A 12,279-nucleotide genomic window follows, 5' to 3' on the forward strand; every position below is an offset into this window, starting at 1 on the left:
TTGTTAGGGTTACTGATATGTATTCCCCTTTGATTGTGCATTGGCATTTATATAGGACCATGTGTAATACAGATTTAACATACTGGACCCTTATCATAGGTATAAAACAAAATTATTATGAATACCATCACTATTGTCGCATCAACTCATCAACGCTTCTCTTTTAATTAACAAATACTAAACCAAAAGAAAAACAAATTAGCCATAATGTAAATAACTGAACATCTTTTACAATTTAGTTGACACAAATGTAATTGTAATTAGTTATAGTAAAGACCATTTCCTTATTAAAGACCGGGTAAACCAAGAATAATTATGGGTTTTGAGTTTATAATACCACAGGAAAATATATTATTAACCACCCTGCCAAATTTGAAGGACTAAAAAAATCGCGAAGTATATAAAATTATGCTTCAAAGTTGATGAAAAATGAGCAGTAATCCCTGGCTCAGGACGGTGGGGGCGTGTGCGCTGCAGGCCAGGAAACCACGCCCACGCCCGTCTTCGGTCGGAAACTTAAATAAAGTAAACGAACCGTTAACGTTACGTTTCCCACTGTGGCATCCAGGGAAGATGCACCAACAAGGTTGAAGAGGCATAACGGGCAAGCTAGCTGCAAACTGACAATTCAAACCAGACTCGTGAGCGGTAAAACCATAGACGGGTGAAACCACAGAATGCTAGTGCGCGGTTAATGTATTTATACCTAGAGGGCAGCAGGGGGCGGGTTTATGTGAGTATGACCGCTTTACGTAAAGCGGTCATCGATGTAGACCCGCCCATTTTAAACCTGCACACAGAACATTCTCTGAGGCCTAGCTCCTCAAGGAAATGATGAATGGGAAAAATATTTTTTACATGTTTTGAGGGACACATTTAAGGCCTAATTAATATGATAAGAAGAAAAATACTGAATTTGGTTTACCCGGTCTTTAACTCTATTGTTTCATCTGAAATATGCTTCCAGAACCACCTTGTGTGTTCCAACACTCTGCGCAGGGGAGTAACCTCCCTTATCTCAGTGGCCCTGGTGAGGCCTACTACCCGGGCTTTCTCTGTCTTCCATCTCTCGCTGTCTAGCTCTGGCGTGGGCCTCTCGGCTCCCCTGGGGTTATTCTTCTTATGTATCACGGTACTTCCCTTTGTACCGGGTTTTTTCGTTTCTTCCTCTGGGTGGGCCTCTATTGGTCCTCTAATGTCAATTATTATCTCTAGATTATCAATTATCAAATTTAATATAATGTCTGTTATTACCGTAATACCGTAAGAATTTTTACATTTTTAATTTGTGCTGTCTTTTGGTACTTAAACCTCGTCAGGTCTGTTGAACTGTGCATTAACTCCGCCGTCCCCGAGTCCTTTTAGGGCGGGTCCTTCTGCTCAGATTGGTGAGAGAGGATTTTCCCTGAACTCTTAAAAAGAGTCCCCAGCGCTGGTTGACCCCTGGACTTCTGTGGACGAGCGGTGTGCATGCTATGGACAACTTTAAATGCTAATCGTTCATGTTATGGAGTCTATAATTATCCCTAAATCTCTCTGCTTGTCTCCCTGTGACTCTCTCACAGGTTGCATTCCTCTCTTATCTCTACTGTCCTTGCTGCTGGTGGACAGCGGCTTGCCTGCTTGGGCGTTGGCTGTTGAGTGCCTAGCTGCCGTGGCTCTCAGCTAGGCCGGGGTGTCTGATTCGGGTTTTGCCTCTGCCAACTGTGGGTGCACGTTAGGTACGGCCATTGTGTCTCGAAGCGCACATGTTTAGAGGGGGTGGTGGTAGTTCCTCTTCTCGGCCAGCAGGGGGTGGTGTTAAAGTAAAACTTTTATTATAAGGACTACAAATTTGTCAAATGGGAGAACTTCAAATATGGCGGACAGGGGGACTACAAATCTATTGAATGGGAGAACTACAAATATGGCGGACAGGGGGACTACAAATCTATGGAATGGGAGAACTACAAATATGGAGGACAGGGGGACTACAAATCTATGGAATGGGAGAACTACAAATATGGTGGACGGGGACTATAAATGTTGGGGGACTGACAGCTCTACGGGGGCCCTGGTTTACCTTACAGATAAGATTGGAATGTGGTCTCTCCCTATCCTCTCTCTATCAAGCTCTCCTTGTCTCTCACTCTCTCTCACCTCAACGAACACACACACTCATTGACGCACACACAGCCTCTTTTTCTCCTCCTCGAGCCGTCTTTCACGCAAACGCATACACGCACACGCTCTCACTGACCTTCTGAGGTACTCTTACTCTCTCTCTTAAGCTGTCTTTCACGCAAACGCACACACAAACACACGTTGACGCATACACGCTGACACACGCGTACACACTGGCGTCCACACTCACACAAACGCACATTGTCGCACCCACACTGACACGCACGTACACACTGATGCACGCACACGCTCACTCACAGACGCACATTTTCTGACACACACACACACACACACACTCAGGGGGCCTGGACAGAGATATATGCCCAGCCACTCACACCTAACTAGTGAGGGGTAAAAGGTGTCCACTATTCCTGTCTACTGTGGTCAATGTAACTATCCGTCTGCCACGGCATCCACAATCATCAGACACAGCAATACAGTGTTGAGCGTAACAAAGCAAGCAAGCGTTGCGCACATAGCAGGGTTATTTGCACAAAAAATCTTACTATCCAAGCAGGGTAGCACAATATGATTAACAGTGTTGCTGTGTCAGAATCCAAACAGCACCTTATCACAGCAAGGAGTATCTTCTCTGGGCCCGCCAGACTTATACCACACACAGTTCTCCCCCGACTCGAGACAAACAGAGCCAGACTTATATAGCGTCCCCCGACTCAAGACAAACAGAGCCAGACTTATATAGCGTCCCCCGACTTGAGACAAACAGACATACAATTCTGGCCTCTTGCTTTCAGGACACACTTTTACCAGATTTTTTTTTTTTTTTTTTTTTTTCAATTCTTAGCGAGTTCTTAGCGATTGTTCAGTTTCACGTCAGTTATCCGATATGCGTTTTCTTACCCCAGGGCCGGAATCATGGAGCGTTGGCTGTCCACCCCTTCCACCTAAGTTTTCTATACCTAAGTCCTATGCAGATTCAGCCTTTTAGACAATAGGTTCTGCTCACCTGTTTTTGTGGCCACGTGGATGGGGTGGTGAGCCTCGCGCCCACCGCTCGCCTCTGGCCCTCCCGGTCCCTGACCTTTCCTCAGAATCACCGTCGGGGTCACCAAATTGCCGTGTTCTTTGGAAAATCAGGATCAGAGTCAGGGTCGCTTTTAACTCACTCTATTTGGTTAAAGGTCCGGTATGATGTATATGAAGCAAAAGGAGGGGGATTGTACGAGCACATGTGGAGATACACTTAGTAGGGCATTTGATAAAATGCGTTACCTGGAGCGTTCTGCCCCCTTGGACTATGTGTTGTGACTTTATGAATGGGTGGGCGTGGCCTCCGTAACGCGCTCTGATTAGCTAAGCATGGTGCTGAGCTCCCGCCTTTTGGATACCCGTATGTGTGCTCGGTGCTGGTCCCTTGTGGCTATGTGTAGGTATTACTTATTTTCGTGGCCTTGGTCCCTGGACTTCTCAGACACCTGGCCTGCTGATGTCACAATAATTGATACGTGTATGAATGGCTCTACACATGAACGAGTTATTCCCGAGTTAGTCACCAAGGACATGTCCGGCCTGATGTATGCTAGAATATGCTACAATGCTAAAATACGCTACAGGTTGTATACAGCCTCAGCCATGTAGGCCTGGAATTGGGCTCTAGTCTGCGGGGTTGACAGGGCAGTAGTAATGAGGCCATTAACTAGGGTGCGAGTGCCAGGGATACAGCAACACCCCAAGATCACCAGGATGGCCCCGGCCACTGCTATGGAGGTTAGAGCTGACACAATAAGCCCTTGCCATTTACCAAGCATATTCTCCTACAGTTTGTAAAGGGGTCATTGATGCCGGCATTTTTGGCTAGTTCCATGCTTAGGGCCTGTAATCCGGGAGCGTACCTATGTTCCCCGGGTCCTATGTTCCCCGGTCGCGACTGTGATCCGGAAAAAGTTCTGCCTCAAGCGCTAGGATTGGACAGGCAGCCTGTCAGGCAAACTCACACGCTGACTCCTAACCCTAAACCTAACCCTAACCATAACCGTAACCCTCACCCTAACCCTAACCATAACCCTAACCATAACCCTAACCATAACCGTAACCCTAATATTCATGACTCTTCCGGATTACACCTACGAAAAACACATTCGCTCCCCGGTCACATACAAAGCGGGGAACATAGGACCCGGGGAACATAGGGATGACCCCTATAATCCAGCCAGTTCTTTAGTGACTGATCCATCCGGGGCAGTGTTATTGGGGGTAAATGTACAGCAAAGGTCACCAAACATTTTACATACGCCCCCCTTCTCTGCCAGGAGCATATCTAGGGCCATACGGTTCTGATGAGCCATAAGGGAGGTGGCATCTAATTGGGTGGCTAAGCCTCCTACCACATCACAGGTCAAATGTACAAATCACTGCTGGTTGTAAAAGATGTAGTTTATCCAGTCTACATTTTTGCTGATGGTGGACCACCAAAAGGAGAAATGACTCAAAACTTGCTGTCACCAGATTATGAGCTTTAAACTCACTGCTCTGGGCAGCCCTATGTCCTCTATGTACACCTGAGGGTTGAATGACCCTCCTGGGACTGTACTTCTATTCCTATTCCTGCATTAATGGAGTAATTTAGTCGTTTTTATAGTTTTTATAGCTTTTTAGCTTTTTTATAGCTGCTAGGCGTAAAGATTTGACCGTTCAAAGCGGGATGTTTATTGCGGAGGACGAGCCGTGGCTGCAGTCGCCATCGTTATTTCCGGTAAGTGCACCACAGAGTATTGGATTTGTAACAACACTGACATCTGAAAATCGGAGCACTTAGTGAGTGCGGATAGTGTACTACGTTTAAGTGTACTCATGGATATCGGAACACAGCATTGGTGATGTTCTGCGTATTTAGCTGGGCGTGCCTATGGTATCGTGTTTTGACGTAGGCAACCTTGGGTTCAGCAGAATATGCCAATGTGTTATGTGCCCCCCCCCCCTTGGTCTGGCCTTGGTTTAGTTCGTCTTCAGGTGGGTCTTGATTTGGTCCTGACTCGGTCTGGTGTGCTCTACCAGCTCTGGGGTTAGTTCTGATCTTCAAGCCCCAGTGCAGCTCGTATAAATAGCTGCCGTTTGTTGATACATGAGAACATGAACACAGCTGGTGCACCTGTGAAGATATCCCACACACATTTCTAGTTGCACTTACAGAGCTGGTGTGACCTTAGACAACGGGCCAAATAGATTGTGAAACTGAGCACCACCTGTCATGGCCACAGGCTGAAAACAACCAAACGTTAGGTGCCCAAGCCCCCCCCCACCGGGCTTGGGCACCCAACGATTCAGGACCAAATCAAGATCCACCTGAAGACAAACTAAACCAAAGCCAGACCAAGGAGCACCTCAAGCCCAAACAGAAGTCCAGAAGAGAACCATGGAGCGCACTTTCCTCCTCTCGGTGGCCTTCATCTTCTCCAGCGGCCAGTGCCTAGATACGGACCCCTCCAGGGGCCCCGGCGCCAGCCTGGCCGTCTGCTAGCTTGACAGCTGCTCCCTCATCAGCGAGCAGATCCTGGAGCTGCAGAGGCTGACCCAGGAGCAGGCCCAGCAGCTCAAGGCTTTCACCGCCGTGCTGGGCCACCCCCTCAGCCCCGTCTCCATTGACACGGCGGTCAAGTACCCGGTGATCATCTCCAACATGGGCAACGGCTGCAACCCGGCCACGGGCATCTTCACCGCCCGGGTGCCCGGCATGTACCGTCTTTAGCTACACCATGTACAACGATGGGAATACACTCTCAGCGATGTCTCTGATGAAGAACGGCCAGGCTAAGATGTCCACCTGGGACACCATCGGGGACGACCGCCAAGACAGTGCCACCAACGCCGCCGTGCTGCAGCTGGAGGCCGGAGACAGCGTCTACACCCAGCTCTACGCCAACCGCCGGCTATATGACGACGGCGGCCACTACAACACCTTCAGCGGCCTCCTGCTCTTCCCTCTGTAAAAGGCCCGTCGGCCATTTAGTGAGTTGTGAGGTTGATTTGCCAGTGTGATGGTGGGTGAAAGGAGGGGTTGGCTGGATTGGCAGTTTTTGTTGACAAAAATATATATTTTGGCTCTGTATAAAAGTAATGAAAAACTTTAATACAAATAAAATAACATGCCCACTGACATTTTATTTGAGTCTCACTCCAGCCAAAGTCCCAAAGTTGGCAACCCTGGGTACAAGTTAGCAGCCGGTTTGATATTCACCGGATATTTGGTTTTGATTTACCACGCAATCGGATTCATCAACACAATTGCACTACATTACGGTGTTGACGACACCGTATCGATAAAAATCACAAAGACATGTTGCTGCTATCGATGTCTGTGCGAGAACATCTACGTTGTGGCTTCCTGCTATCTGTTTAAGGGACCGTCTACAAGTTACACCCACAGACTGGTGGCATAGACGTTACCATGGAATTGTTCCAGGACAGAAATCACAAAAGAAATCAATAAAAATACATTTTTCATTCTGATTGTTGTGGTAGTTGCCAATGTTGGGCTGCTACTTACTACAGGTAACACTTGTGATTTCTTTCCTGAAACAATTCCATGGTAACGTCTATGACCTAATGTTTATTTTCTTGTCTTCTGCTACTTTATTACCGTATGGAAGGGGAGATTTGGAGGTGCCTGGTATCAGGTCTTGGTAAGCCTACAAATCCCAGGTGTGGAGACTGCAATGAAACCACACAGACTCATGTTGGCGAATGAACACAAAGATGCTCCCCTAGGCAGATTGCTGCATGACATTCGCCACTTATTCAAATTGTAGAGGTTGAAGCAGTCTGCATTTTGGTCACTTGCCATAACACTGTCACACACAGTAACATTTAAATTGAGTTGATGTAGACAGCTCTTTTGTTTGTCAGATTTTTTCAGGGTTCAGTGCCTGTTTGTGAGAAACACACACACACACACACCACTCATTTTATTCTGTAAACCTTTCTGCATTACACATAATAAATACAATAATCTTACCAGCAGGTGACATGGGCAGTTTGTCCTTGAAATAACCTCTCAGACGGGCCTCGTCTCTCTCCAACTGGGCTGGGGGTCTCCGGCTCACTCTAAGACAACGGTCATTTAAAAGCAGTTCTACAACTACCTCTAGTGTAGCTAATGCTGCGGATCACTCCTGCCATCTCAATGTATGGATTTTAGCCTAAATTCTGTGTCATTACCGTCATGACGGCTTCGAGTGGGTGTACTTTTCGCAGGGTTCGCAGGTGATTTGGTCCTGACTCGTTGGGTGCCCAACGTTTGGTTGTTATCAGCCTGTGGCCATGACAGGTGGTGCTCAGTTTCACAATCTATTTGGCCCGTTGTCTAAGGTAACGCCAGCTCTGTAAGTGCAACTAGAAATGTGTGTGGGATATCTTCACAGGTGCACCAGCTGCGTTCATGTTCTCATGTATCAACAAACGGCAGCTATTTATACGAGCTGCACTGGGGCTTGAAGATCAGAACTAACCCCAGAGCTGGTAGAGCACACCAGACCGAGTCAGGACCAAATCAAGATCCACCTGAAGACGAACTAAACCAAGGCCAGACCAAGGAGCAGCTCAAGCCCAAACAGAAGTCCAGAAGAGAACCATGGAGCGCACATTCCTCCTCTTGGTGGCCTTCATCTTCTCCAGCGGCCAGTGCCTAGATACAGACCCCTCCAGGGACCGCAACACCAGCCTGGCCGTCTGCCAGCCCGACAGCTGCGCCCTCATCAGCGAGCTGTCCGCCATGCGGGAGCGTCTGGCGGCCGTGGCCCGCACGCAGGATGGCCTGCTGGAGAGCGTCCGCTCCCTCAAGACAGAGATGGCGGCGAGCCAGACCGAGCTAGGGGTCTGCAGCACCCAGACCCAGGAGCTGCAGAGGCTGACCCAGGAGCAGGCCCAGCAGCTCAAGGCTCTGCAGGAGAGCACATCGGCCGCGGTGCCCCGGGTGGCCTTCACCGTCGCGCTGGGCCATAAACTCAGCCCCGTCTCCATTAACACGGTGGTCAAGTACCCGGTGATCATCTCCAACATGGGCAACGGCTACAACCCGGCCACGGGCGTCTTCACCGCCCGGGTGCCCGGCGTGTACTACTTTAGCTACACCATGTACAACGATGGGACTCCAAACTCGGTGGTGTCGCTGATAAAGAACGGCCAGAGGATGGTGTCCACCTGGGACGCCCGCGGGGACGACCGCGAAGACAGTTCCACCAACGCCGCCGTGCTGCAGCTGAAGGCCGGAGACAGCGTCTACACCCTGCTTTACGCCAAACGCCAGCTATATGACGACGACATGTACTACAACTCCTTCAGCGGCTTCCTGCTCTTCCCTCTGTAAAAGGCCCGTCGGCCATTTAGTGAGTTGTGAGGTTGATTTGTCAGTGTGATGGTGGGTGAAAGGAGGGGTTGGCTGGATTGGCGGTTTTTGTTGACAAAAATATATGTTTTGACTCACAAATACAAATAAAATAATATCTATAATAATATATCATTAATTCTGTGTAGTGTGTGTTTTTTGAAGATAAATAGAAGGGGAGAGAGGGGTTACAAACGAGATGCAGTGGGTCCTGTTAACTGGATAAGTGGTGCAGTTTGGGCGGGGTTTTGAATTAAATGCCTCTCCTGTTAGGAGTGATAGAGGTTTATAGTTCTTCTTTTCCTTCTCCTTAAAACTTTGTATGGGCTGGTTTTCATTGACAAATAATAATAGGTGTGTGAATAAGATGTGTTTGATAAATAGCACATTTTATTGACTTTATATGAAATAGACTTTAACTTATATTAACATGCGTCTGTTTGGAGGACGATTGATGGGGTCACTGGAGCTTCTGGTGAAAAAAAAAAAAATCCAGAACTTCTAGGACTTGTGCTCTCTTAATTTTTTAAAATATGGTAAAAACCACAAACAAACGGCACTAAATGTGGCTAAATTACCTTAAATGAACTCTAAAGTAACTGAGAAATATTTAAAAAGTCAAAAGGGGTCAAACTAAGACGAAAACAGGAGCTTAATGACGCAAGCTTAATGACAGACAATTCAAATGTGAAAACTCATCCTTTTATCCAGTCATTAGAGGAATATAAGGAGATGTTATGATGTTGATTCAAATTCAAAATAAAATCATCAAAGGGATGAAGGAATCAGGCAATGTCCCGATTCAAAGAAATCTGAAAAAGAATCTAAAGGGGTCATATTTTGGGGTAAACAAGATAACCCTTTTGATAATGAATTGAACAAAATGGGCTTAATGTAGCTTCAAGTGGCTTAATGGCCTTAAACTGATTCAAAGAAATCTGAAAACAATCTCAAGGATACCCCTACATGCCCCTACACCCTCCTAAATACATGCAGTATTTAATTGTTTTTGATGTGCAGTACATAAAAGAATGTGTACAATATGAATATGTGTGTGTGTGTGTGTGTGTGTGTGTGTGTATGTGTTATTCTACCTAAATAAAAAAGTTCTACTTCTAGTTTGTGTTCCTACTAAATGATATACATGCTTTTAGATGATTGAGTCAAATAAAGCCCCTATTTTAGCATAATAGTTTTTTTTGGTGTGAATATTTTTCAAAACCATTCTTACCAAAAAAGGTAGAATAATCAGAAAATGAAATGCAAGCACAAAATAGAACTGGTTCATTTACCAGAATCCAGAGTGCTGCAAGCAGCTGGTAAAGTAAAGGATATATTATCTCTTGTAGTTTTGGTATTTTATCACTGTAAGAGAACTTGTAAATGCGATTTATATCATGATACAATCACTGAGCTACTAAGCTAAGCTTCAAGCAACTACTGTATTGGTATCGCCGAACCCTCGCCTGTCTGACTGTCGCTGAACCCTCTCCTGTCTGACTACACTCCTGTCACTAACCCCTCTCCTGTCTGACTACCCTCCTGTCGCCGAACCCTCTCCTGTCTGACAACCCGCCAGCCTTCAAGCCCCTTGTCTCGCCTTAACATATGTGTCACTATCAGTAACGATACTTTTATTCACACTCTGTCTCTGCCTCAATCTGTGTCGAGCATTTGGGTCCACTCGCTCACTTCCCCGTAACACAGCAGGGTGTTAATATCCCATCATCGTCCTGCTCGGGCATGTGGCGGTCGTCCTCGGGCGCACCTTGCTCTCCCATTCCAGTGTTCTTTGGAAAATCAGGATCAGAGTCAGGGTCGCTTTTAACTCACTTTATTTGGTTAAAGGTCCGGTATAGTGTAGATGAAGCAAGGCTATATATGTGTCATAACATGTTTTCCTTTCAGCACCTTTAGGTATAGAAAATAAAAAGGCAAGCGGGGACATCCTTCATTAGCCCCTGCCAGGGAGGCACATGGGAGTATGGGCGGTAACACCCCCATACTAGTTTAAAACCTGTTTATTCAATGGCCCTGGCAGGGCGCTATCCTGGTGAGCATGAGCAATACAGCGGGAAATATTATTGCAAAATGGCATTCTCCCTTAACTGGATTATAGGCTATACAGCAATTTTCAAGCAAACTCAACATGTAAAATCAATTTAAAGCACACCAACCCAGAATATCCAATCCAAAACAGTCTGCACAGAAGTCTTCTATAGTTCCCTCAAAACTTTCCCTAGTCTCAAATTCTCGTGATACATAAGGGGCGCGTTGGCCGGGGGGGCGAAATCTATCATAACAGTCGATGGTCCATACTGGGCAGCCATCGACGTAAATGGCCCATCTACCATGGGGATGTAACCTGATAGCTACTCGTACTGGCATTCTGGGGACCTAAAATTGCGGGAGGCCCACTTTCACCCCCTCCTCGTACCGGTCGTCATACGGGTCCTCAATTGCTAATAGGGGCATTTGCACAGCCTCCTCTTGTTCTCGGGTCAGGGCGGTGGAGATCAAACGGTCACACAACGTGCGGGCGCACGGAATACAGCAACACCCGCAACATACCAGAATGGCTGCAAACGTTGCGAGTGATACCAAGAGGGACAGGATAATACCTTTCCATTTTCCAAACATGTTATTAAACCAGGCTTCCAATCAGAGAAGGGGTCATTAATGCCGGAGTTCTCTGCCAATTCTAATCTGAGGGCCTGTAACCCTGCCAGCGCTCTGGACACCGACCCCTCTGGAGCTGTGTTGTTGGGGATAAAAGTACAACATGTCGTCCCTATCATCTCACACACCCCTCCTTGCTCTGCCAATAACATGTCCAAGGCTAGCCTATTCTGATCTGATCTCATTCGGGAGGTGGCATCTAATTGCTCTGATATTTTATCTAGTCCAAATATCTCGGGCTGGCCTTTCCTATAACTCTTTCACGCTTTCTGTAGTACTGCCAGCTGATTCCTGGCTGTTCCAGGTCTGTCCTCTCACTTTGGTTTCATCCTTCCTCTGGATTCATCCTTGGGCCAGTGGGATCTGCCAAAACCCGTAGAGGATCAGGAGGAGGCTCGCCAGCTTCAGCCTCATCATGTGGCTGTTGCTCCTGTTGGGGACCACAATGGAAATAAGACTGGGACTTTTGTGTTTCAATCCTCAATTGTATTCTTTTGTCTTTTCATGTGTGTGTAAGTGTGTGTCGATACAACAAATCAAAATCAAATCCTGGCTCGGCTGATCGGCTCCGGGCGTCTCTGCATCTGGCTCCTCCTCACTCTCTGGAACTTGTGTTTCTATTGTTGGAATATAAACTTATGTACAGCAGTTAGTGGACAAACATATTTTCTTAATTCTATTTCTTATTGCTCTAATGGAGGTCCCGTATGGGGCCTTGAATAATAGGTGAAGGCATGGGTCGACCCGTAAGCATTTCATGCGGGGTTAGATGCATCATTCTATTAGCATGCATGTGATAACTCATTAGTGCTAGTGGTAGTGCATCTACACAAGTCAATTAAGTCAAAAGTTTGATTACAGTATCCATACTTTGCTCTAATTTCTCACTACTTCCCTCTTTGCTTATTAAATGATAAGCAAACCCAAAAACGCCATTGGTGCAACCAACCTTGATGTCCCTAACCTTAACAACCTTTAAATAAAACCAATCTGGTGGGAAGGGAAATCAAAGCCAGTATATCCAAAACCAAAGGTCGATATTAGTGGGGTTTACCATCAGCCGCCCGAAACCAAACTGTTCCCGAAATTAACAAAGT

General features: G+C 46.7%; 1 protein-coding gene and 1 pseudogene across 2 annotated transcripts; both read left to right on the forward strand.

Annotated features, from left to right (window-relative positions):
* The first annotated feature begins 5,536 nt into the window (after positions 1–5,536).
* LOC311350717 (complement C1q-like protein 2) lies at positions 5,537–6,110 on the forward strand (annotated as a pseudogene). The gene has a single exon. The product of its transcript is annotated as a complement C1q-like protein 2 (transcript).
* Positions 6,111–7,624: 1,514 nt separating this feature from the next.
* Positions 7,625–8,485, forward strand: LOC311350629 (complement C1q-like protein 2; the record flags this gene model as incomplete). Its single annotated transcript, XM_084470694.1, has 1 exon — positions 7,625–8,485. The coding sequence occupies exon 1, from the start codon at positions 7,751–7,753 to the stop codon at positions 8,483–8,485; it is 735 nt and encodes a 244-aa protein (XP_084326820.1). The 5' UTR covers positions 7,625–7,750.
* Between the last annotated feature and the right edge of the window lie 3,794 nt (positions 8,486–12,279).

The sequence above is a fragment of the Micromesistius poutassou genome (genome assembly GCF_964030765.1).
Source record: "Micromesistius poutassou genome assembly, chromosome: 7".
Classification (NCBI taxonomy): domain Eukaryota; kingdom Metazoa; phylum Chordata; class Actinopteri; order Gadiformes; family Gadidae; genus Micromesistius; species Micromesistius poutassou.